Source organism: Neolamprologus multifasciatus, chromosome 7 (genome assembly GCF_963576455.1).
Source record: "Neolamprologus multifasciatus chromosome 7, fNeoMul1.2, whole genome shotgun sequence".
NCBI lineage: Eukaryota > Metazoa > Chordata > Actinopteri > Cichliformes > Cichlidae > Neolamprologus > Neolamprologus multifasciatus.
This window is the reverse complement of record NC_140445.1, coordinates 16,215,495-16,241,478: the sequence shown is the minus strand read 5'-3', so window position 1 is coordinate 16,241,478 and position 25,984 is coordinate 16,215,495. Positions and strand designations below refer to the sequence as shown.

General features: G+C 40.7%; 1 protein-coding gene across 28 annotated transcripts in view; it reads right to left on the bottom strand.

Annotated features, from left to right (window-relative positions):
• Positions 1–876: 876 nt before the first annotated feature.
• The window catches only part of fnbp1b (formin binding protein 1b), a 54,458-nt gene continuing 29,350 nt past the window's right edge, over positions 877–25,984 (bottom strand). For 5 of the 28 annotated variants that reach the window (XM_085165752.1, XM_085165751.1, XM_085165737.1 and 2 more), the window contains exons 6-19: positions 25,259–25,363; positions 23,112–23,126; positions 21,383–21,511; positions 20,684–20,830; positions 18,033–18,224; positions 16,282–16,470; positions 11,685–11,699; positions 11,342–11,377; positions 10,055–10,081; positions 8,800–8,909; positions 8,580–8,712; positions 8,041–8,162; positions 7,758–7,915; positions 877–6,366 (exon numbers count right to left, since the gene is read on the bottom strand). In XM_085165752.1, coding sequence (XP_085021878.1) covers positions 6,188–6,366; positions 7,758–7,915; positions 8,041–8,162; positions 8,580–8,712; positions 8,800–8,909; positions 10,055–10,081; positions 11,342–11,377; positions 11,685–11,699; positions 16,282–16,470; positions 18,033–18,224; positions 20,684–20,830; positions 21,383–21,511; positions 23,112–23,126; positions 25,259–25,363 — 1,557 coding nt within the window. In that variant the 3' untranslated portion in view covers positions 877–6,187. The remainder of the gene's footprint in view (positions 6,367–7,757; positions 7,916–8,040; positions 8,163–8,579; positions 8,713–8,799; positions 8,910–10,054; positions 10,082–11,341; positions 11,378–11,684; positions 11,700–16,281; positions 16,471–18,032; positions 18,225–20,683; positions 20,831–21,382; positions 21,512–23,111; positions 23,127–25,258; positions 25,364–25,984) is intronic. The other 23 variants (XM_085165741.1, XM_085165753.1, XM_085165738.1 and 20 more) reach the window with 22 other exon arrangements.

Genomic DNA, 25,984 nt, shown 5'->3' with positions numbered 1-25,984 from the left:
ATTACGAATAAAAGTATGGAATATTTTACTAAAGACGTGAATGACATGGCTATAGCCGTCTTGAAATATTAGCTTTATGTGAAGTGTGGATTACCATCAGTAATCACGGGTAAACAGCTGTCGTCAATAAACATAAAGAACTGTTTGAGCGCAACTGAAGTCACAAATTAATGGCAGCTTGCTAACCAGCAATGTCTGACTGTAGTAAATGATAAACTGAAAGCAGTCCAGAGACCAGACTGAAAAATGAGTTCAGCGTTTGTTGAACACATGTGAACATGAGAGGAGGAGTGGATGAAAGGGTTTAAAGCTGACAGACCTCTGGGGGGCCTGAGTAGCTTTGGGTACACCACTGCTGTAAGAGACTTGTAAAAGGTAGTGTGGTGCCTTTTCTGATAGTAGATGACTAAATCCAAATGTTGTGCCTTTAATCATAGGAATGATTGATGTATTCATTAAAATGACTCAAAATTAATATAATAAATTATCCACATTTGTATGGTGAAAAGCAGAGTAAGAAAAAGTCAGTTAACTGGTTTCACATTTGGATTGTTGTTCCAACAAAGAAGAAATATGAGCAAGTCATTCTGCGCCCTCACAACTCGTAATGCTTTTGTCATTTTTTATACTTGCATAATTTTAATGGGCTTAATTATTAACACGAGTATAAAAATGACAAAAAGAATCTTTAGTTATAAAACAAAGTGTTACAAGTGGTCTGTGTTAAGAGTAATTAAATCATAAAGCCCTGCCATCACACTTTATCTGTCTCCATTCACATTGTGTTTTATGGTTTAAGTTGCTGATGCAGTTAGTGGTGATTGATGTGACTTTTGTGGCTCATCGAGAGAAGAAAAACAAGCAGACAATACACCGTTTACTCTCCAGGCATATTTAATTGGCACAGTAAACACAATACAAAGTATTCAGTGCTCCAAAACAAGCATGGCCTACCGAATGGAACACAAACAAAAAAGTGCAAAAACACACCATCTGGTAGACCTTACAAAGGAAAAGAAGTCTTACTTTGCAAAGCAGATAAAGTAATGGTAAGACTCTCCATAGTTAAAATAGATGTTTTCCTTTTTAAACTTTATTTATATACTCATATATATTTTCTCTAATTCCATCACGCCATTTCCACTGTACACGCGGGTTATTCTGGGGCATCGACAGAAAAGGTTTGTGGTGGTCTCGTGTCAGAGCACTGGCAGGCAAAAGCCTGCCCTAAAGCTACTGCTGCCTCATCAGATTTAATCATATCATTTGCCAGACATTGTTTGATCACCGTGATGTGTGAAGCGATGAGAGGGGCGAAAGCAAACGTGGTATTTGATTCAGCAGGGATTTGATCATTCCTTACATCGGCAGTCCAAATGATCAGTACGTCCATCATTCCTCCACATGGGGAGTGTTCATAAAATTCTGCATTAGACAAATATACGATGGCTTCATCCAAAACATAAAAACAATGTAACGGTTACTCAGGTTTGCAGTTAAGGGATTTTAGTCCCATTCAGGTACAATAAGCAACAACATATCATTCCAGCTTTAAAAAAAGAAGAGAGAGAAAAAAAGGAAGAAAAAGAGAGAATCTTCACTCGTCATATATAAAACAAAAATGTTAAAAATCACGTGCATTATGTGCCATTGAGCAGGGGGAATCAGTGGACATCATTTCTCTACCCTGACAGTTTCATGATTAGAAATTTGCCCCCTCGAGATAATCACATCTTCGTCTCCTCACCATACCACAGCGAATGTCAGCATCGTTCCTCCTCTCAGTGAAACCTGGTTAAGGCCCAAAACGGGTGATGATCGGCGTGTTGTCACATTTCAGTCAAAAACTCACAGGAAAACGATCACAGTATATTTTCATATACAGTAGACAGTAGGTGGAGCTTGTTACAAACATCGGGTGTAACTCATATCTTCATAGGTTTCATTTTTGGGTGCTGCTTGGACCAAGTGGAGCCACTTCCACAAGGTGATTAACTTTAAACTAACAACTTGCATTAGACGCTCTGATCAAAACATAGCAAACTAACACTTTTCATACGTACTGTACTTACAAAAAAACAAAACAACCTTGACCTATCTATGCATGAGATCATTCAGGAAAAAAGAAAAGAAAAAAACAAAAAACAAAATGATAGTTCGGGTTCCTATCGTCCTTTTTTGTGATTAAACTACACAAATTTGAGATCACTTACTTTCTGTTAAAAACAGGGAAACATGCTTTCTGAACAGATGACTGAAAAAACATGTACGTAATTTAAAAAAAAAAGAAAAAAACAAAAAGACCCACAGGCACCAAACCCAAACAGTAGCATTCAGGTTAATTCAAACAGTATGACTAGGCAATGAGGGTTAACTGAACTTAAAGGCTGGAGGGAAGGGGCGTAAGCAGGCTTAACACCCCCACCACCTCCTCCAACCCGCCAGCACAGGGGCGAGGAGGAAGACAGGGCAAGCATGCAGCACACCACAATGCTGAGGGACCCCCGCCCCCCGAGCTGTTGCAAAAGAAAAAACACAACAAAAAAAGGCTTAAAGCAGCCAAGGGAGCTAGCCTGAGCTGCCATAGCCTGAGGGAGGGAGCAAGGGCTGTGAAGGTAAGGAAGGGGGTGGGGTGTGGTCAGAGAGAGGAACAGGCACCAGTGACAGAACAAGAAATGGCTGGATGGTATGGATGGTGGATGACACCATCATCTAGAGTTCTGCCCCTTCAGCTGGTCCTGGATATGTGGAAGTGATCTTGGTGAGGAGGAAAGTGGAAACTGTGACACAAAAGACCAACGACCACTGAGCTCAAACGAACGTACATGAGAAGCACAGGACACAAAGACAGATGATTAGCACCTTCAGTTCTTCTGATTCCAGTTAAGTGAAACCTGCAAATATAGAGCTGATTTAAGTGGAAGGCGTGAATATGAGCATCTTGTGGCGTCAGATGAACCTGGGATGATTCTGTCTCGAGTCAGTGAGCGAGCGAGTGTTTCATCCACCTGGTTCTTCTGTCCGTCCGCTCCTGTCGGTCTCCGTCCTGTCTCTGACCACACCCTCCTCCATGTATGTGTGTGTGTTTGTGTGTCACAGGGCAAAGGGAAGGAAATAAGAGAAGTGGCAGAGCCAGGGAAGCCAGCAGCCTCAGTCATGACCGCACATGGTGCGAGCAGTTAGTTACATTAAAAAGCAAAGCGTTGCTGAAAACAACATAAAGCCGTTTGTGTACTGGGGCTGTGACTGCTGAATGGGGGTTAAAAATGGAGAAGTTATGAGCACTAAATTTTCGATGCGTTCTGTCTAAACTTTTTCTTTTTGTTTGTTTGTTTGGAAAATTCAGATGCGTTCTAATCGGCCGTCTCTCTCTTTCTTTTAGACTCAGGTCATCTTTCTCTCTGACTCTGTGAGCATGTGAGGAACGTGGTGGTTTCTCCGAGGCTGCTTGCCCTGCCATTCCTCAGCCAGCCTCACACTTTTAGGAATCTGTAATTCAAAAAGGAAAATACAAACAACAAAAAATAACAAAAAGAAGAGTTAGCTTTAAAAAGAAGTGAAGACCAACCCATATATTCAGATATGGAGAGGAGGTCATTGCATTAAATATGAGACTACATTGAACTGGTACTACTACTGTATCTCCAAGAAAGACGTGTGTTATATGACCTGAATTAACACAAACATGCATCTGTTTAACTAAAACCACGGGGCTTGAATGCATGTTAGAATGAAATGGCTGTACTATCACAACACGCTGTAATCCTGTTACGATAAAACTCCCACAAACACCACAGCACACACCAAATTTAACAATTTCTGTGTGTTAAACCTGATGTAGAGTTACACCTCGCACACACGGCCATGCTATGGCTGTAACAAATCTTCAAAACTGATACAAGGGACCCTTCAACTCCCAAAATCATACGATATCTGGCCTGTAGTACTATTTTTAGATCTGTGGTGTCAAACATAAGACCCAGGGTCCAGAATTGGCCTGGCAAAGACTCCTAACCAGGCCCACTGGACAGCTTTGGAAAACATGAAAGATCATATTTTTATAAGTTTTCCAGCTTTATCTTTAATGATAAAAAACAGCCTATAACTATTCACACTACACTAAAGTAATTAGGTTATAGAAAAAAAAAATGAAATGACAGAAACGTTTTTTGTTTTGTTTTTTACAATGTGTATACAGTAAGAAAAAAAAAGGTATTTTCTATGAATTAACAAAAGAAAAATGCTATTAATTACAGGGCAGCCAATGTGCTACACCTAAAACTTTTTCTGTAATTTGTTTCTTACCATTTAAGCCCAAACAGACAGATTTCTGTCATTTACTACAGCAGCTTTTCTTTATTATGTACAAAAAACTGAGATGTCCCGTTGAAATTGCACCTTATTTTAAAAAATTATATTAAGATATCTCAAAGTTTAAATGTGTAATTTGACTTTTGTTTTTTACACTTACAGAAAGGGGAGTAGAACGGGTAGGCGGCTATATGTGGTCCACAGTGTGAAATGCTTTTGTCATCCCTGATCTAGACTGTTTTGGTGCGAGCAGATTTATGTAAAACCTGTTTACCTAAACTGTCTCACTGGGCATTCATAGCAGAGTGACAGCATGTATGATCGTAGCTCAGGAGTTAGTAGTTCGTCTTGTAATTGGAAGGTTGCCGGTTCGAGCCCCGGCTTGGACAGTCTCGGTTGTTGTGTTCTTAGGCAAGACACTTCACCCTACTGGGCACGGTGGTGCCAGTGACTGGCAGCCTCGTCTCTGTCAGTGTGACTGTGGCTACAATGTAGCTTGCCATCACCAGTGTGTGAATGGGTGGATGACTGAATGTAGTGTAAAGCATTTTGGGGTCCTTGGGGACTAAGTAAAGCGCTATACAAATACAGGCCATTTACCATTTACATCAATGATCCCCCTCTGCTAATGTTAGCTAGCTGCATGGTTTTTACAGTTAGTGGATGTAGTTGCACAGTAAGAAAATAGCACTAGAGGCCAGAGGAAAAATGTGTCAATTCTATTTTGAGGTGAGTTGCGTCTTTAAAAGAGTGAGATGATTTTTGAGAGAGCCCTGATCTTGGAAAAGAGTAACAGAGCAGTGAAACGACCCAGAGGCTACACACGGCATGCTTTTAGAGTAAACACTTCAGAGACCGATGCAAACAAACCACAAAGCTTTAGAGTCATGACCAGCTCCATATCCCAGCTCAGCCTCACCAAACATAGTTTACTTCAGCTAATTCTCAGTCCTTTATTCTTTTACCACTGGCCTGCAAAAAAGGACCAGAACAGCCCAACACTGTCATTATCAAAAGGTGAATTTAGAAAAAGGAAACATTATAAGGCGGCTATTAATGTTATTAAACTGGACAATATTTTTAAAAAAATGACCCCTTACAGGGAAAATAACTTGTTCTTGTTGTAACAACACTGTAATTTATCTAGAGCATGCAACACTTGAGAGGCAGCAGCATGATTTTTAATCTAGTTTAACCTACAAAAATATCTCTTGATATGTCTTCATACTGTACAGCTGATTTAAATTACATTTGCTTGATTGCACATTGAGCATTCTTTCTTTTTAGGTACGTCAAGTGACCAAAACACAATAACTTCTAAAAATGTAACTTTGAGTTGATGGTCACTGCCTCTTCACATGGTGCTTACATTCACTCAGCTGATTTATCACCACACAGATTCAGCTTTGGCCACAGTTCCGGCTCAAAGTCTTAATTAACAGTGTTTTTATTTGAGTAGAATATTGTTATTCAACATTTTAAAACCTAAAAGAAAATCAAATACTGAATGTCTCAAATGTACAGGTGATCACTGTTAGGTGCTGATTTGCGCCATCATGAGCTTTGAGTGTGCCATGTTTTATTTTCAATGACCACTAGGTGGCACTGCCGTGAATAAGAGATGAGATAACAACAGGCTTCACCTCAAACACTTCTTAGACATGATATCTGATTGGCACAGCTCACGCTACTAGAAACAACTTTTCCAACTGTTATGAGGCACAATGGACAAATCCGATTGCTCCTTCTTTGTGGAGCGGCGTGATGTGTCTGTGTGTCTGAACTAGCATCTATAATCTCTGTAACTTGCCCCACTCGTTCAGCACGTGAATGGAATACAGAGTAACAAAAACTGTCATAGCAAGAACTTGCTGAGTTAAATGTATGTCATAGCACCTTTGGCATTTGTTTCCAAAAACACTTCAACGTAGGATGTGGGCACGTATCCCTCCTCATCCTCGTTCCTCCGCACGCGTGTCCAGCCATCTCCTTTGTCTTCTTCTATGACGTACAACAGCTCACCCTCAGCCACGGAGATGGTGCCCTCGTTATGACCTGCAGGAGAGAACAGCCGCAAACCAACAGAAGATAAGAACGCTGGCTTTGTATATTAACAGGAACCATGTTGATTAGTAGCGCACTTTGAAAATCAGAGATGCAAGAAAAGAGGAAGCAAAACCAGATGCTGCACAGCAGGGATATAGTCAGAGACTACTTGTAGAAACTGCACAGGCACTTTAACATGTCCTGAGTCAACATATATGAATAAGCACAGGTAGTTTTAACAATTACTAGTGCTTCATGTGATCCACCCATTTTAACAGAAATTCTAAATTTAATCTATTTCTGAAAAGTAAACATTTATGGATACATTAGTTAGAAAAGTGTTACTCAGTGTAAGCCCCTCTTATTCAGTTTTGGAGCTGGGGGGCTGGGGTTGGGGAACCAAGATGTTTGAGACCCTACAAAAAACCATAAACAGATAATTAAGGGAATACAACTCCAAGATGAACGTTATTGTGTTACAGTTTTTGTTTTTTGTGATGTCGTTATGTGGTTGAACTTTGCTGCTTTGTTAAATGTTGTGCTTTGCTCAAGTAGATTTCAATAGACCAGATTCCAGTAAGTTTAATCTTTTACGCTTCACTTGTGTAACACAATTACGTGGAAACCTTATCTGTAATCAAATTGCTTTTTTGAGTGTACACTCCTTTTTTACTTTTGAACAAATGTTTGAGTATGAAGGTTTTATGCCAAAACACAAGGTATACAGGGTGGTGAGCTCTCTGGAAATATGTGTAGCTGTAATTCATTTACGTGACTGTAATCCGCAACAGTAGGGACTGGGGTTATTCCTGGGACTTTTCTCTCATTTCTTGTTGCCAGTAGGGTGGGTAGCATTTGGTTATGTAGCCTTGCTGAAAGAAAAACCCTCCAGAATGACTGAATGACTGCAGTATTACAGAATTACTTTATTACTGCTATTCTAATATTCATGATTATGACTCATCAAAAGGTCTTACACAACTGAAAAACTAGTTTAACCTATACAATGAACCACAATTTCACCGTTAACCCAGCAATCGCTACAGCTAAAGTAAGCATATGCCAATAGAATACACCAGATAGACCTTTACCGCCTCTTTATATGCACTGAGCTTTATGTTTAGCAGCTTTGAATAATTTTCCAAATTTGATTTTGAAATAGTGCAACTGAGAAATGAGTGTATTTTTATACATACTCCTCCACACATTTGAACACAAAGGTCACATCCCTACTCCTCCTCCTCATTCAGAGGAATCAAACTCCTCCACCCGTTTTCCATCAGACTCAGGTTCAGCTTATTTCCAGAAATAACGGGACCTCAGCAGCAGCCACCAGCCAACGAGCAGGCTGCATACTTACATTGACCCTTTTTATTTTAAACCAATGTGGCTGCAGTTACCTTCGAAGGGATACAAGGCTTTGCAGGTGCCAATGGTAGGCAGGACCTCCTCATCATCAAACTCATCATCGAACTCCGTCGTGGTGGTTGCGGTGGGGATGGGTTGGGCTTTGACCTGAACCTCTGAATTCTGCTCCTCTGTGTAGCTGCCATCCGGGCTGCTCAGGGGCCAACACACACACAGTAAATATACTGTGAAAACACACATCAATTTCTTCCCAAAAAGTCATGTGTGTTACAAACTCTGGGTTCTGTGGCCGCTTTTTGCCAAAGTATACCATACCTCTCTCTGTCCTGTGCACAGTTGTTGCTCACTGTTGTGCTATTCTGGGTCTCATAGAGTCCACTTTTCCGGTGTGAATCACTCTTAGACGGCATCCTCTCCTCCACCTCTGCTAACCAGCCCTGAAACACACGCAATCATTATTTGGCTCTAGCTTTTCATTTTTATTACATGACAACTTGGACGAATGACAACTTGAGGAATTCTTTTTATCTGTGATAACTTTACATTCGGCAAGGACCTAGCACAGAACGAACACCTCATCCTTGCATTCCCCCATTTATTTACACGGTTAAACCAGGCCATTGTTCTGGGACTTCTCTCTCTGCACAGAGAACATGGAACATGCAGCCAATCCCTGCAGCTGCCTTGCATCTTCTCCTAATATGGATAAGCGACAGTCTTCTTTGGAATTACCCCAGCTGGAGATGTGTGTCTGAGCTCCTCATTATTTACTGTTTCAGATAAACCAAACAACACAGCCTTGCCAACATTAACACTCAAAAAGGAATAGGGGCTGAGACAGACACTGAACTTACCTCAAATTTCTGTACTTCAGACTGGAGCTTCTCAATGTTTTGACCTATTTCTGTTAGCCGGGGGTCCACACTGGTCGGGTCTCCCATCTGAGGGTTCTTTATATACACGTCTTTCATCTTAGTCAAAGCATCTCTGGAAGAGCAAGTATTTTTAAGTCTTTGAGGCTTCAGAACAGAATGGAAAGATTTATAACGCTAAATTAAAAACCCCTCTGAATACCTCTGGTCCATTTCTTTTTGTATGTCTTTACTCAGCTCATCGATCTTGCCCTGCAGCTTCTTCCTCCTCTGCTCTGGCGGCAGGTGACTGAAGTCCTCCGGTACAGAACCCTGAAAAAAAAAAAATCACACCATGGAAACTTTTTTAAAACTCAAAGAAAATAACCAACTTCAATAATCCTTTTTGTGCCTTAGCAGGAATCAGTTTTTGATAGGTGCAGTATCTCTCTCTGTTTTTGGGTTTTTTTCTTTTTTTTTTTTAACCCTGTGAAACAAGACTCAGGGATAAATGGGTATCAGGGTAAATAAATGGAGCTCCTGTTAGGCTTTAACTGAATCATTGAAGGAGATACTGCAGCCGCTCTCTAACACACTCTATATTTAGGATGTTTGGCTCTGTGTAGACTTGAGGCCTTTCACCTATTCAGTCGCCACACCTAATTTAGAGAGCTCTGTAAATGCAACAGAAATGTAATAAAGTTTTAGCCACATCCTTTCATTGCTCATATAGTGTTTCAGGGTCAGCTAGCTAATGGATCTGTTCTCTGACAGGAACGGCTCTTTCTTAAAATGAAGGTTATATGAGCTGCGAGAGGTTGGCTTGACAGGAGTCATGTTTCCTGCTGAGACTGTAACACTGAATAGAATCAGTCATGCTGCTCCGCTGCCTCTCAGTCTTTCTGTAAACATCTGTAAACAAAGCATCAAAACTAATAAATAAATTGATCAGTAAGGATAAGGTAATTAACTAGCTGCTTCTGTAAGTCTTGGAATAACTCAGAAATCCTGGTACTGCAGTACAGCTTACTTGATACATGGTTTCAATTTCTGGACCCTATATATATATATATATATATATATATATATATATATATATATATATATATATATATATATATATATATATATATATACAGCATTCAAGCTACTGTTGTTGTTTAAAAACAATTGACTATCCATAGGTTTTAATGATAGGATTTCGCAATAAGATGCAATGAGGCCTTTGTTTTATATTGTTACTCCATTTGGGGCAGCATTGTGGCTCAGTGAGTTTATGATTAGCTGGAAAAAAAGAACGAAAATAGTGACATATCGGCAGAAAATCTTTGAACTGTGTGGACTGAAGAGGTCAAGGCCTGTGATTGGATCTCATTGAGATGGGTCACAGTGGCACCACAGGAAATAAATGCTGGATCTACAGCCTGGAGGTCAGGATTCACATCACATGAGCCAGATAGTTACCACGGCAACCTTACCCCTTCTCCCCGTATCAGCATGCAACACTTAAAGGCATGCAACACAACAAAGATCTGTCAGTCAGCATGCAGGCATGTCATGCTCTCGTATCAGTGAAACATCACAGTACAGAAATGACTTATTAGTGTTTACGTATCCACGTATCCTCAGACTAGTGAGGCACTACGATCTAAATGTAGATTTATTCTACGTGATTAAATTTAATCAATAAACAAGCTAAAACTATATGCAGGCATTTAGTTACTTGATGTTGTAGTCAATAAAGTTGGACTGTTAGAAAAGGTTCAAACTGATCAGTCTTATTTGATTCAGGCACTGACGTACAAAGACAAACCAAGCATATGCTGAAAAATGTCAAAATGTAAAAAAAAATTTAAACTGTTTAAAATTTGTGAAAATGCACTTGTTGACTTTCTTTTCAGAAAAGAAACTCATGTCTGTACAAATATGCTTAACATAAAGACTGGAAGGACAGGGAAACGGCTGTCCAGGGGGGAAGATCTCTTCCTCTCTGCCTTGCATGAAGGGCAATACTCTGATGTTATGTTACATCAACTATTTCTTCTTTGAAGCTGTGCACCATCCCATCAACACTCCCCCTGTGCATCTGGACCTAACTTACAAAGCAACATGGAGAGACACGACTCAGACTCATGTGGATTTTTGAAAATGAATTTTGCTTAATTATCCACTTAAAGCTTTTTAGTTTTGTTTGCCGGAAACACAAAGAGATTCTCTCTGATACTAAAGGCGAGTCGCAGGCAAAGCAGGCAGGCCATTTCTCCAACTGGGATATACCAGTTAGCCCTAAAAACAGATGTGAGTTTCTCGTCTTATTGCCAATACCTAATTAGTCCATTTTGGTTTTTTTTTACATATTTAAACAGGTAAAACAGATAAAGTACTATTAGAGAACCTTTAGGTTTTTCCGCATAAAGCTAGGACAGCTGTTTCCCAGTACTTCCAGTGTGTATCACTATTATCCCTTAACACACCATAAAGTAAATGTTTCAAAATATGAAAAGGATTCCCAAAAGCATTAAACAATTTCACTAATCCTTATGTTTTGAGGAAATCCTTGCTAGTGTTAGATTTACAAACCACACACAAAAATATCAATAAATCAATAAATGGAACCGAAGTGGCATGCAGTGTAAGGACAGGAGCTCGCTTTCTACAGATCGGCAATTAGTATCTGTTACAGGGACATACAATCAGCTGAGACAAGAAGGACTACGAGACAGACTAAGAGACAGACGAATAAAACACAGAGTAAATCTGATCACCTCAATGAGATTCCGGACGTGGGAATTGAGTGTGATCTGCATCACAGAGACCACAGACACATTTTGGGAGAGACAAAATGGGAACACAATCACAACATAAAAACAAACAAACAAACATAACACAAAAATGAGACAGCGACGTGAGTCTCAGGTCCATTGTTGTGTTACAGCAAAACTTAATTAATAATTAAATTAGATCCAAAACAAATAAAATGAGGGAAAAAAAAGCACACCAAAAACATATCAGCGTACAGAACGTTATTAAGACTGTGTTACTGGGACGATGTGACATGCGTGCTATGGTCATGCCGCTACGGTCGTGCAGTTATACGGTCATGCTTACCAGCTTGAGAGAAAGCTTCATGGGGGGAGAAGAGAGAAAAATGGCGAAGAGCAGGAGAGAGAAACAGACAACAGATACAAGTCAACATGAGGAGGATATTACGGCCATTTGTTTTATTTTCCTTTCAACAAAAATCGTTTCCGTGATTTTTATAATAATGTTTTACTCTGCCAGACTTCACCATAAAAGGAAAAGAGGGTAAAGTAGTTAAAACTTCAAGAATCTGATTTATATACTAGCTGTGTAATTACTAAAAAAAAGCTCTATCAGAAACGATTTTAGCTACTAAGACCCCGCTCTTTTTTTTTTATGTGGTGAAGTTTAACATTTCTAACATAATGAATTTATGAGAAATGGAAAAAAAAGTTGGCTAACAGGCCAACCTACTGCAAAAGCATGAAGTCACTGAGAAAAATTAAGGGAAGACAGATGCAAATTAAGAAGTAGAGGGAGAGTGACAACGACGACAGAGGACAATGTACCCTTTACTTCTTGATCCCGCTCTGCTGCCAACACAATGACACACAGGGCACAGCAGAGGGCGCCAAAAGCATGTTACCACATTAGCAGGTCCATATGTTGACATGGAGGCAGATACTGTACACAGACAAACTGGAGAGATGCTTTCAGAAACCAAATATTCATACTCGTGAAGAACAGCTTAGAAATAGACGGGTCTCTAAATTTTGCAAACTCAAGTGGATCAGTGAAAGCCAAAAATTAAAACAGCGATAGAATTTGGCGAGGGACTTTTGAGAGGATATGGTTCTGAATACAAAGAACAGAGCAGGTTAACAACAACTGGTTGGTAGAGCCAGAGCAGATGACTTGTAATCCTGTTAAAAGGTCACATGCTGGTGCACCAAGGAGCTCTACTCACTTAGATCCACTAATCAAGTCATCCACCTGTGAATGGCCTTTTATGGTCATTGCTATGTGATCTACCGCCACCCCCCCCCCCCCACACACACACACACACACACCTTCACATGTATAAAAACTGCTTTTGTAGAAGTGCAGGCAAAAACACGGGCCTTTGCTTCTGTCACCGGTGGGTCATGTATGGACTTTGTATCCGGAAATGAAAAACAGACATTTTTGACTGAAAGTTGATAAAAACTGAAGTGAAAGAATCAAGTAAAGCTGGTCCAAAATATCCTTTCATATTCTTTCTCACAATCTAAATAAAAGCTATGTTTGATGTTTTTGTGAAATTAAAATGTTTATAGAATAATTAGCTAAAAAGTCTAAGCTGGTCTACTTCTGTACGACACATTATACTCCAATTGTAGGCTCCCTTTCTAACAGCAGGCCAAATTAGCCTTTTAAGCTAGCTTTGACTTTTGCATTCATCATTGCATTGAGGACTTGTTTTCCTTTGAACAAAACTGTTTGCACTCATCAGCCTGGCTGTCAGGATTTCTCAGCGCTACCTGACGAGCAGCATAACTTCTTCTCTGCTGTCGGCTGCTTTCGGTTTTGTTTACAGTGGGTTTCCTATAAATTAGCAGCTTGAGTCAATAACTGCTGTTCATTTTTACATTTATGTCTCTAACTATTTGTTTTATTACTAAGTTTATGTGTGATTTATCATGGGACCACTTAAAGCTGCAGCTTTCCGTAAAGAGCGTTTTAGATTTGTTGTTGAGACAGACACAGATCAACAGTTATATTACAGACAGATAACACTGCTGCACTATGGCACACCAGCACAAAGAAAGCCCCAGAGGGGTAAATTCTGGGTACTGTAAGCTGGACCCAGACCCAAAGTGTAACCAGCACCTCGTGTCATACAGCCACATGAGGTTTAATAAGTAAGGAGGGGTAATTCCTCAGTATCATAAATAGCGTCCTTATAACTCTCACATCCTCAGGTGCTTGTGACACTTTGTGAATTGACCCCTTGTAGATGCTCAGTGGGGAAGCCCTGAAACAGCTGCGAGACACAGCAGACCCCAAGCTGGCACATGTGATGAGGGATGAAGTCATCATTTTCTAAAATCATTCTTCCGACTCTGCACATGTCACAACCATGTGATCAATACTGAGCCAAACACAGACACTAGCCTCCTTTGTGAGCATGTTTTGCCTCATTAATGGTGAAAATTTCCTCAGACAATTATTAATGAGGCTACTGCCTGTGTTATACATGGCTTTTACTAATCACACACATCCACAACTATTCAATGTTTATACACGCTTTTCACCAAATACACACCTGCTGTCTCTCATACACACACACACATATCTGGTGTGGTGCTCACTGAAGCCCAACACACACACACACACACACACACACACACTTACAACATATTGCCTTGCTTCAAAAGCATACGTGGGTCTGCCCAGAGTCCTCTTCATTAGCTCTTTGTGATAAATGAGAGAGCGCGGAGATTGTTGCTGTGTGGTCATCAGAGAGAATAAAGCTTTGTCAATAAGAACTTGGGAAACTTGAACTCTTATACTGTATACTGCCTTAATTTGACTCTCAAGACACAGACGCGTTTTCTTTTTTCTCAGAAGCAACACACGTGCACGCACACATACAGTGACTGGGGATGGATTAGACATCTTATATGCAGTGCACACAAGCTCTCCTGCAGGGGTAGACATCCTGCCATTGCGCGGAGACACAACACCCCACCTCCACAGACACAACTACACTAATCCTAAATGTGTTCTCCTTGTGGGAGGTGTCACAGCAACACTTGTGTATTTTATTTGTTTTCCTACAGCTGTAATGACAGAATGTGACTGTAAGAGATTTTATTGGTAGATTTTCAAACAGGGATTATGCTGGAGTTACATTTGACAATAACCAAGGGAAAGTAATTATTTAGTATATTATATTACTTTTTAGGTTAAACATTTTCTGAATCAAATTAAATGCTGTGTACCCATATACGCAACACAAAAAGGATGGATGGATTAAGCAATGATAAATGGTTTTTATTATGTAGGGCTTTAGGCAAATTACCTTTTCCCATTATGACACGGTGAGCTCCCTACTCTAGCTCTCCGAAGCCTTTTACACACGTCTTCTGTCACGATACCACTTTTTGATTCAGTGAGTAACATCGTTGAGAGGTCACAGGCACGTACAAAACCACATCTTAACATTACCACATACATTAGTCCAATATATTTAGACTTCCTACAGACTTATGATGATGACCCTAGTTTGAAAACACAGTAAAAGATGGCGATAAAGTGCTTGTTACCATGGTTACCTACATTTTTGATGTTTTATTAGATTTATTCCAAAAAGAAAGCAATATTTTAACAGGGTAAACTACATCAACCAGCATCTAAACACAGAAAATAAACTTCCACTAGATGTACAAACACCTACAGATCAATTCAATGCACCCTCGTGAGGAATGAAAAGCAGTACTGATGAATTTAAAGATCTCCACAAGGCTTTCTGGTCTGATAAAGCTTTTAACCTTTAAACCTTTATTCAGCCTTTCTTATACCATGAAATGTCAAACTTCACTGTTTAATCTGTGCATAGTTGAAAACAATGCATCTGATTTAACTCTTTTTATCAGTCTTCTCATGAGCTGTTGCAACACATCCGCTTTTAGAAACGTGCACTTCCTGATAGACCTGCTCGAAAAAAATACGCACTTCCCTCTGCACTGCCTCATTTTAATCATTTCCTCTTCGATACTCACACACTGCACTACTGCAACACATTGTTCTTTTGCCTTTTCAGACGTCATGTTAGCACCAATTCAAACCAATGTTTTTACTCTGAACTGCTCCCATTTCAAATTATGAGCATAAACAAAAAAACGATATTTGTGGAGTCCGGAAGGAACATTGGGAGTAACGGCCCATTCCTGAGGTCACGGACAACTGGAGAGTGAAGTAAGAAAGGACAGGAAAGCATGCTGTGACCTTCCCCAGCAACTGTCGCCTGTATCTCTACAAAACACGCACTGGACTTTAGAGCAGAAATTGTGATGACACACACAAGGGCACTGGAGAGGTGCTGATAAAACCATCCTTCAGGAAGTTGTCTAAACTTACTCTCCCACCATACCAATCGCTTGATTCATACTTGAAGGTTTAACCTTCTTGGTTCCTAGCACGTGCAAAACCCAAAACAATCTGCCTCCAGCATAGACTGCAGAGAAGAGCACAGGGAGCAAATGCAGTCTTCATGCGACTGCCAACACTGCTTAGGCTCCTTAGTTTCTGTCAGAAGGGGAAGGTGGTAGAGAGGGACTGTCATTGTGAGCACAGTTAATCTGAAGAATGAAGGGACAAGATGAAGAGACTGTTGGTGAGTAGGACACATACCATGGAGTCAATACGTGATGGTAATGCTCTACAGAAGCATGCTAGAGAAGCACAAAAGCTGAGCACTGTATGAGTGAAGGTGGGACACTTGTTGGAGGTCGCGTTGCTTACACTTGATCGGTTACTGGCAACAGAAGTAATAATGATGCTGTAGCCATCATGACCATCCAAGAAAGCTCAGCACGTCTTTGGATTATTCACTCATACAGTGTAGCAGCCACAGAGCTCAGGTACAGGTGTACGGACACACAAACACAGGCACAAAGCTGGCTTGGACACACACACTTACCCCTCGCCTCAGGCTCCGGAGGCAGTGCATTTTGGGTTTGGAGGCCATGAAGTCGTTGAGGCGGTGGGAGAGGGGCTCCTTGTGCTGCTTGGGAGACTGGGGGTCGTTGGGAACAGCAGAGGGTGAGGGTGGGGATGAGGCTGGGGGGGCAGGTGGGGGCTGGTGGGGGGACGTTAACAGGGACATAAGCTACCAATAAGAGAGGGAGCCGTGACGGAGAGGAAGAGGAAAAACGTGGAAGAAGAAGAAGAAGAAGAAGAAGGGGTCGAGAATCCAACAAAAAAAGACAAAGGAGGAAAAGGAGGAGGGAACACAAAACAAAATAAATAAGCCTCCTACAAATATTAAAAACACGCAACAGAAAACCCAAAGGAACATAAAAGACAACCAAAGGGATGTCAAACCCAGAGTAGCAGTTATGTTGTGGGAAAAAATTAACTGTTCAACATATAAAACATAAAAAAAATTAAAGAATTAAAAAGAACAAAATGACCAGAGTGAGTAGAAAGCGCACAAACGTGTTAAAGCAAGCAGATGCACAAAGCAAACAGCGAAGAGTTTCGGTCAAAGCGCATGCCAGCTTTTAGAAACCTCCGTTTGAGTTTTGTTTTTTTACTTTCCCAACCTCGTCAACATGCCAGCTAAGACGAGTAATTCACCACATCCCCGAGGATAACAGCTGCTGAATTTGAGGCCATCATCAGCCTAATCTAATTGCTTATTGCGGCTCTAAAACATCTGACTGCATAATTCATCAACCAGCAGTTAAGGAGAGAGAGTGAAGCAGTGATGAGTTTTAGGATACCACATGATGCACATTGCACATGCACTGGTGCGCGATTAAGAGATTTTTTTTTTTCATTCTGTAAACCAATAGTGTTTTTGTGTTTTTGTTGGCATGCATGTGTCCTTGTGTGCATGTACAGTGTAAATACCTCTCTGTACACTGTGCTCCCAAATTCTGCCTTTACAAGTTTGCCTTAATTTTGGGAGGTTGCATCATTTTCTGCACACCAGGGTTTCTCATGTAGCATTGCACAAACTCTCTTTCTCCCTCACCCACACAGACGTGCACACACACACACGCACACAGTCACAAACGATTGCTCAATCACACTCTGTTCTAATTCAAAACCAACAGTGCCACCAGCCCATAAGACAGCCAGAGATCAGTCTTGATGTTTAGACACAGGAAGCTAAAGGAAGCTACTCAAGGATGATCAGTCAGTGGAAAAGTACTGAGGGAAGACTGTTACATCAGATCCAAGAGGAAGTTAATATCTGCCACTTGAGTCCGTTCATAGAGTGAAAAGTAGAAATATATTAGTGTGTGTTATGAAAGGGAGGCTCCAAAATCGGTGAGGGTGATTGCCAGGGGAGGAAACGGGTGGCAAATAATAACAACAAAAATGGCAATAACAACAGAGAACTAGCAATAAATTTCTGAAGTTAACATAGTGAACAAAAGTCAAAAAAATCTATTAAAAATATATAAATTTAATACAGAATCAGCGCCAAGACTGTAACACACACTACAAACACTGAACACATATATTTCTACAGCCACTAAATAAAAAGTCATAAGAACAAACATAATGGGACCTGTAATATCCCTCCATCCCAGCCCATATAAATCTCCCGAAAGTGCAAAGTGAGCTCCAGGCGAGGAAACTGCACCACAACTAGTGATGTTTTGCGATACGTTTGGGTGTAGCAGTGATTTTTGAGTAAGGTGTTCATTCATGTGTTACCTTGTTCTTGTTCTTAATGAAAGGCCACAGTTTGCTTTTGGCCTTGACACCAGGCTTCTCTTTGCCCTCTTTGGTGTTGGACAGGCTGGTTTCCGATACTGTCCTCTTCATGGCCTGGCCATAGTCCTCAAACTCTACATCTCCTGGGGGCTCGAAACCGGACTTGAAGGACTCCACCACCTGCTTAGAGTCCTAGTGAGAGACGACAGTTGCAGCAGTTAGCAGAACCCTTAATCCTGGAACCTCTTTAATTGCGTCAACGACTTTTTCAAAGTAGCTTTTCAGATACCAAACAATAACTAAAGGGAGGGTCTTTGTTGTTTGAGAATGTCTCGAGCATCATAGGTCTGGTGATTATATGCAACACAAATGTGGCCCGGTGACTCAGTTGTTTATATCACTTTCTCTCTGATAACAATTCAAGAGTGTGTCAAGAAAGAAGAGAAGCTGGAATTACTCAGTTTGTGGCCTACAGAAGAAAGAGGAAAAGGCCTAAATCTGTCAGGCAGGAGTTATGAGCAAACACTGAGGTCGGGGATACAGCCAGGCTTCTCAGACACAGGAAGAAGCACATTCATCAGTTGCAGTGCACACCAGGCTATCTGAACTGATAATAGCAAAGGGTCTGGTTGGAGTTAGGATCAGGGGGTCAGAGATCTGCTCTTGTGTCCTCCATATGTGAGAGAAGAAGAAAAGAGGAAGAGTATCTGCCAGAGGAAAAGTAGCATGTGATGTGTTATTCCCTGCCGTTGTTTACTCCAGCACAGAGTCATCTTCCTGGAGCCTAGCCAAGGACACACACATACACAGCTACACATACACAAACTATGTGATCCCTGGTTTTGGGTTTTTTGTCATACAGCAGGCAGCCAACATGTGACAGCTCAATATATCACACTTTTAAACACAGGCAAATGCTGCTCTCCTTTTATCTATTTAAATAATAAATAACTATACGCAATGAGACACAACCTTAATCTGTGGTTTACGTTTTCTTCAAGGAATTGTCTGACATATTAGAAACTACCTTGTTCTCTTTCCAGGAGAGATAAATGACAAGACTGATAAACCTCTCACATCTGCCTATGAAATATGAAGCCGCAGCAGCTGGCCAGATTTCTAAACTTAGCATAAAGACTAGAAACGGGGCAAGATTTAACACATTAATGTGTGCGCTTTACAGCTACTCATAGCTAGCCTTTGTTACCATTTACCAGAGTTAGGCTACCTAACTCTGTGTTACTCTGTTCAACTAAAAACCATGTCTGTTAACCGACATTCATCATCTTTAAGGTAAAAAATAACGGTGTTGAAGTTTGAATTTTATTCAGATCCACTTTAAACATATTTGAATAAAAAAAGAGTAGCCAAAAAGGAAGGACTAAAGGCCTAATTCTCTGTAACTTTTCCTAATATATTCTCAAAAACGCCTTCACTTGATAAATGCTCCTAAATACATGCGTCTTTCAGATTTCACATCCCCAGTGTGCAGCTCTGTCAGAAATGGTAATCCTAAAGCCAAAATGGATATAATCCTAATGACACAATCACTCTTACTATTTCAGTCTTTATAAATTTCCTTCCAAAACCACACATATTACACAATTGCTTTCACCAGGTGTGAAGTACATCTGTTGAGGGATTAATGGAATTTTCTGTCTAATATCAGTGTAATACCCCTTTAAGGAGGACTACAGTGAAAAGCATAATTGGGATTGTGTGGGTTGTCAGAGATAGACTGGCTGATTGAGTAATAACCCCCATACAGTGATGGGTTAACCAAAACCTGGTTAAGAGGTATATAGTATACATATATAGCTGGCCAGACACTGGGTGCAGACTGTGCAGAGGTGCTCCTGAGACAATCCAACATATAATAGTAGGGGTTCAAGATGCTAACAGGCACGGCGTATATGGAATGCCATAACCAATTTTCTGGCATAGTATACAGGAACATCTCTGCTGAGTATAGCCTGGAAGTCTCAAGATGAAAATGGGATAACCCCCCCAGGCCCCCAGGGTGGCTGAGAATGAGTACGCTAAAACTCTGTGGGACTTCCAGATACAGACAGACAAACTGGTGATGGCTAACCAACTGGACATAGCAGTGGTGGACAAGCAGAGAAGACAACTGTAGTGACAGATACAGCCATACCGAGTGATAGCAACATCTGGAAGAAGGAACACAGCAAGCTCAAGAAGTAACAAAGGTTGAGAGAGGAGCTAGAGAAGATGTGCAGGATGAAGGTAAGAGTGGTCTCCATGGTAATGGAGCAGTAACCCCCAAGCTGGACCCAAGTTTGAAGGATAACGACCACCCAGATATTATAATATATACAGAGAGAGGCTGTAGAGCAGCTGTATATGCTTCTTCCACATGCTACCGAGGCCCTGTTTGTTAAATGAAGAAATTGTTTAATTGCCAGTATGTTTTGTTTCTTTAGACTTCAGTCATCCAAAAGATCTTCCAAGTTTTTCATTAGCAAAACCCACATTTTCTGATACTCAACCCACAAATGCATTTTCCTTACTATTGTGGCACCATTTAAAGGGAAATACACGGGCTTTTCAAGGTTATAGGATTTATTGCCAATTAGTATTGTTACCACAAGGAAATAATTGACTAGATGGATAAATAGACAGATACTCACAGCCTTGGGCTCAATGGACTCGGCAGCATTTGTCATGCCATCTAAACATTTTCCCACAATGGGCAGCACCTGGCGATCCACATCTGCAAATGTCTTCATGCACACTGATATCCTCTCAATTCTTTTCTCCTCCATGTCTTGAAGTTTCTACAGTTCGATACAAGCATATTTATACATAAACAAAAGTGTGGGTAGAGTTTGACTGAAAAAACAAAAACCCTTTAATCTATCTCAAAGTGCTGTCTTTTGATGCTGAGCAACAAAGGCTGGTCAGACCAAACAACACTGGAAATGGGAGTGCTCAAAAATCATGAACTTTACAAAACAGTGAATTCAAAGTCACAAACTTTGTAACTGTAAGATGAAAATAAGACAAAAATAACTGCACTTTAAATAAGGACTGCTTGCTTCTGTCAGTGTTTCCTGCATGACAAAAAATGTAATTTTAGCAACAGACCTGCAGGGGGGGTTGAGTGTAGCGAGTTGCAAACAACTTTGAATTCACAAGATAAGATCGTGCATTACTGTGCAATCATTGGTTACGTGAGAAAAAACAGAAAAAAATGAAAAATGAGGTGTTAATATTCTCATGTGGGAAGAGTAAATCATTTCTATTTAATGGTGACACTGATGAACCAAAACCAGCTTTATGACAAATCAGCTGAGGTAAATCATACACTGTAGAGCTGTTGTATGTACCTGGAAAATGTTGGGAATAATTGTATAGTAATGTTCATTCTGTTCCTTGTTGAACTTCTCCAGGTAGGCGGCGTATTCGCTCTTACTGTCACTAGCCATCTGGTGCCTCATCTGAGCTTGCTGTCGTGCCTGAAGAAAAAACACACACACAAGCACATATATCACAACCACATTCTCTTCACTAACCTCGTGTCCCCTGATGAAAACAGACCACAGACACAGCCAGAGCATAAAAACCTAAATGAGTCAACTATTTGTGTATGTGAGCACTCATGCATGCACATGTACACACATATTCACAGAGAGCTTGTGAATGCATATCTAAAGGTGCAATTCAGAGTTGTGAAGCAGCAACAGCCTTTGGCATTAGATTATATGTAGGGCAGAACAAACAAATAAAGAAGACGACGACAGCCTGCACAGGCTGCAGAATGGAGGGATTTGGATTTTCTCTGTCCGCCCCGTCTGGCCTGCCTCTGCTGTCGATAATGTTGATTATTTTAAGCTAGTCTAAGGGAAGGAAGGAAGGCAGTCAGAAATGCTGCAGGAGAGGCCTATTACGAATCTAAGCAGATGGAGATGAGATTATCTCAGCTAGACAGCCTGTGCGGGTTGTGTGTATGTGCGTTAGTGTTGCATGCAGCTAAGTACTCCTATCTGTTTCCTCTTTCCATCAGACCTAAGGCCGTCTTCACATAAATACTGATTTCAATGGGTCATCTGTAACAAAGAGTTACCTCATGAACCTGTGATTGTGATCAGCATTTAATCTGCTGAAGGCTACACAGAAAAAAGAGCAGCTGTATAACTGTATGAGCCAGCCAAGGAAACATAACCCTGATCTCTCATAGTGAAGAGGAAACATTTAAAGGACTTCATCCAGTTTTCACCTACACACCGATCTAAGAGCAAGAGCAGAGTATCTCTAACTCATTTACTCACATTCACACACACACACACACACACACACACACAGTACATCAGAGTCGAGACACACGTCAGATACAAAGGTACATTATTTCCAGCACATGAGGGATGACAAATGATACCTCAGTGGAAAATGATTGGCTGTGAGTCACACAGCCTACGAAAGACAAGGAACGTGAAATCTAGAGAAAAGCTAAAAAGCACATGGAGAAGTCCAGCTGTTTAAATTCTAAACGCCAGCATGTGAGCATGCATTTAGCGTATGTGCTTTGCAAGTGTAGGTGCATGCAAAGTGTATTGAATGTGTTTAGAAATAATGAGGGTACGCGCTATCACCATGGTAACTTTGCCAGTGCTTCAAAACGAGTTGCTGTGCCTGCAGCCACATCACATCCTGTTGTCATTTTCTGGAAATTACCCATTTTGCTAGCAGTCACTAAAATGTGTATAAATACATATTTACACATTTCAAGTTATTTATCTAGCTGTCAAATGTGGATTTTAAAGAAGAGTTTGATGAAATAATGAGGATGTGGAACACAAAGAAACTGCATGAGTGTTTATAAAGGTTTGCCTTAGCATAATCAGCCTTTCTCTCATATTTCTTACACATAAAAATCAAGAGTGGGAAAGTGTACAGCAGCAGACAACGCGATAAGCCACAGTCAGACAGGACAGGGCGTGGTAACAGACCTGGTTGAGGCTATGTGTCACACTCTACAGGAGACCGTGTGTATATCGAGACACAAGTCGAGACAGTGTGTGTTCCGACAGATACGGGTTCTCTGCTCGCTGGACCTACCTTATGGAAACTTCGCTTCAAGGCATGGCATAAAATAAATTTACAAACACACACATACACACAAAAGAATTGTTAGCTGTTTCCAGCTAAACAAGAAGTTGCTATAGATGCACTTCCTGCACCACCTCGAGAATCATCGCTTAAAAAAGGAAGCTGGTATCAGAATAAACAAACACGATCACCACTAAAGTAGTGGGATTTTAAGCTGCTGTTCTCCGCTACTGGTAGAGGCTGAACAGTTGAGAGGAAGGCAATATGTTATATCCCTATACTTTATGACGGGAAATCCACAACAGGGAAGTCTGTCAGTGTGTGTGAGGGCCGGGGGTCCCTCAAAGAACCGTAACTGTGTTTGTGGATATCTGGGCTGCAAATCCAAACCCCCAATTCAGGGATTTGTTTGCCAGAGGTGGAGAGAGAACACTTAGAGGTTTGCTCCAGCTGTGCTTAAAACCACAAAACTCCAGCTCGACAAACAGCAGCTCTTTTGCATTAAGGGCATTGCATGACCGACAAAAGCATCTAGTTGAAGTGAACTTTCAAAATACATATCTGTTAAATATTTAGCCAACTTAGCTGGAAAATACTGATTTGGACAGGTCAAAATACACATGACTTCTCTTCCTCTGCTTTTCCTACCACCATGCCACCACCTATCTGTTCACCCCAAACCTCCTCACGGAGCAACAATTTTCACTATGACTAAAATGCAAACTAAGCTGTGGTTGTGACATTTCATCTGGGTACCTATTAAACTGTGCATGTATTTTGCAGCAAATGTAATAACGCAAGTGTCTAAGTGGCTATACTCTATATCTTACTAAGAACACTAAGCTCTGCTTTTTTGTACTTTTTGGAAGAAAAGTACCTGTTTCTAGAAAGACGCTGACAAGATCATCTTTCAGGTTTTCCTATTCCGAATTCTTCATTTCTGTACAACTGAAACACGAGTAAGTAAAAAAGCAAGCCAAGTTCACCCAAATGATCCAAAGGAGAAGGACTAGGAGAGGACTAAAGCACAATTAAATGATGTGTAATGTAAGAGATGTATTTAAATAAAGGGGCAATATCAGTGGTTTTAATGGGTTTGTCCAGTTAACTACGGTTCATACACCGTTCATGAACATTGCTTGCATATGTACCTATAATCTAAGATTAAGAGTATTTTGTGAAGAATCTGGTATACTATGACACAGTTTATGTCCCCACTTTACAAACAGGCTAAACTCAAATAAAGTGAAAATCAAATGATCCTTTCATTTGCTAATATCGTGTGTAATTTATGAATTTTGTGTGATAATAAACATAACTCTAATATGAGTACAGAAACTCCTGCTTCAACAATAGATTCTTGAGCTGCTGTGCCGGGTCTTTCCAGCAGTCTTAAGATGACTGTAGTTTTCTGGCTACATGTCCAGAGTGTAGAAAGGCTCTTTATTCCAGCCTATATTTGCATAATAATCAGGTCTGAACTATGTCAACTGTGAGCCTCAGCTCTGCTCCAACAGCTGATGAAGCAGCAAGAACATGCGCTGCTGACCCATGATGCCTTGCGGGCGTGGGAGCTGTGTGGGTCTGAGATTTTGAGGGCTCTTTTAATTGGTCATGACAACAGGAAATGACATCAGCTACGGGCCCAGGAGACTGTGGGCTGCAAGTTCTGAGAATCGGATGATTGCTCCTTGTGATGATTTATTGAACAGGACATATAATCTCTAAAGCAGCACACTACTTATTTAGTTTTTCACAGTCAAAAAGCAAAAACAAACCTACATGTATAAACCGAAAGACACATAAGAGAACCAAACCTTTTTATACTAAACAAAGATGTTTGGTGGCTGTTCTACATAGATAATACAGACTTGTTGCTGCTATCAGCTTTGTTTAGCAGCAGATCACTGTGCTGCTGGGACAATGCCAGCTTCTTCGCACAGTTCCTGGCATCAAGAACGTCATCAGTCAGTCTTTGCTATCTTTTGGGCTCATTGGAACGAGGACTCAGGATTGGGGCATAAAAGGGGGAATACGTGGAAAAGAAAATCGTGACAAAAAGGTTGCTAGGTGGGAGGGTGAGAAGCCCAGGCAGTCGTGTTAAGCATGAAGGGTACAGGGCAAGCTCATTGGATATGAGGTGACACAACACATACCTTTTCCACGTCAGCCTTAGTCACGTTAATGTCAGCATCCATCTTCTCAAAGTACTGCTGTGCTCTTTCTGCCTCTTTACACTCCCTCTCAAACCGTTTTTTACTCTGAAATAAGAGGGTTTAATGATTTAATGAGATCACACACATTACATCAGTCAATTCCTGCCACGAGCTAAAGCAGAACGCTATATTACTTGACTTTTAAATAAGCACAGTAATGGACGTCATAATGTGTACATGTACGTCAAATACATTTAAGGCCTGGCGTTGTGTGCAGCAGAGGCCAGTTTATGTCAACTGACACAGGAACAGGGTTTGTTAAAGTCTGCAGTCTGCAGATTAAACAAATGTTCATAGTGGTCATTTGTGTACAGAAAAACAAGCATTCATCCAACCCTCTTTCGACCCCTCTAACTGAACAATCAGTGTTTGTTGGGCTAGTGTGCACTCTGAACTATGCCTATCTGCCTCACATACAATGGTATCCATTGAGTGCACAGAGAAGTTTGAGGAGGACAAGGCATCTCTCTCACACGCTTTCTCTCCCCCGTCAAAGGGGCCAGCCAGAGATAAGAAGTAGTGTTCTGTACAATTTCTCTTCGAGCTTCTTTACTTAAACAAATACAAACAGAAATCCTGGACCTGCACTTTTTCAACACGAGAAACAATGTACTTAAAATCTTGCCAGCAGCTGATATTTACATTATACTTCAGTGTTTCAGTCTT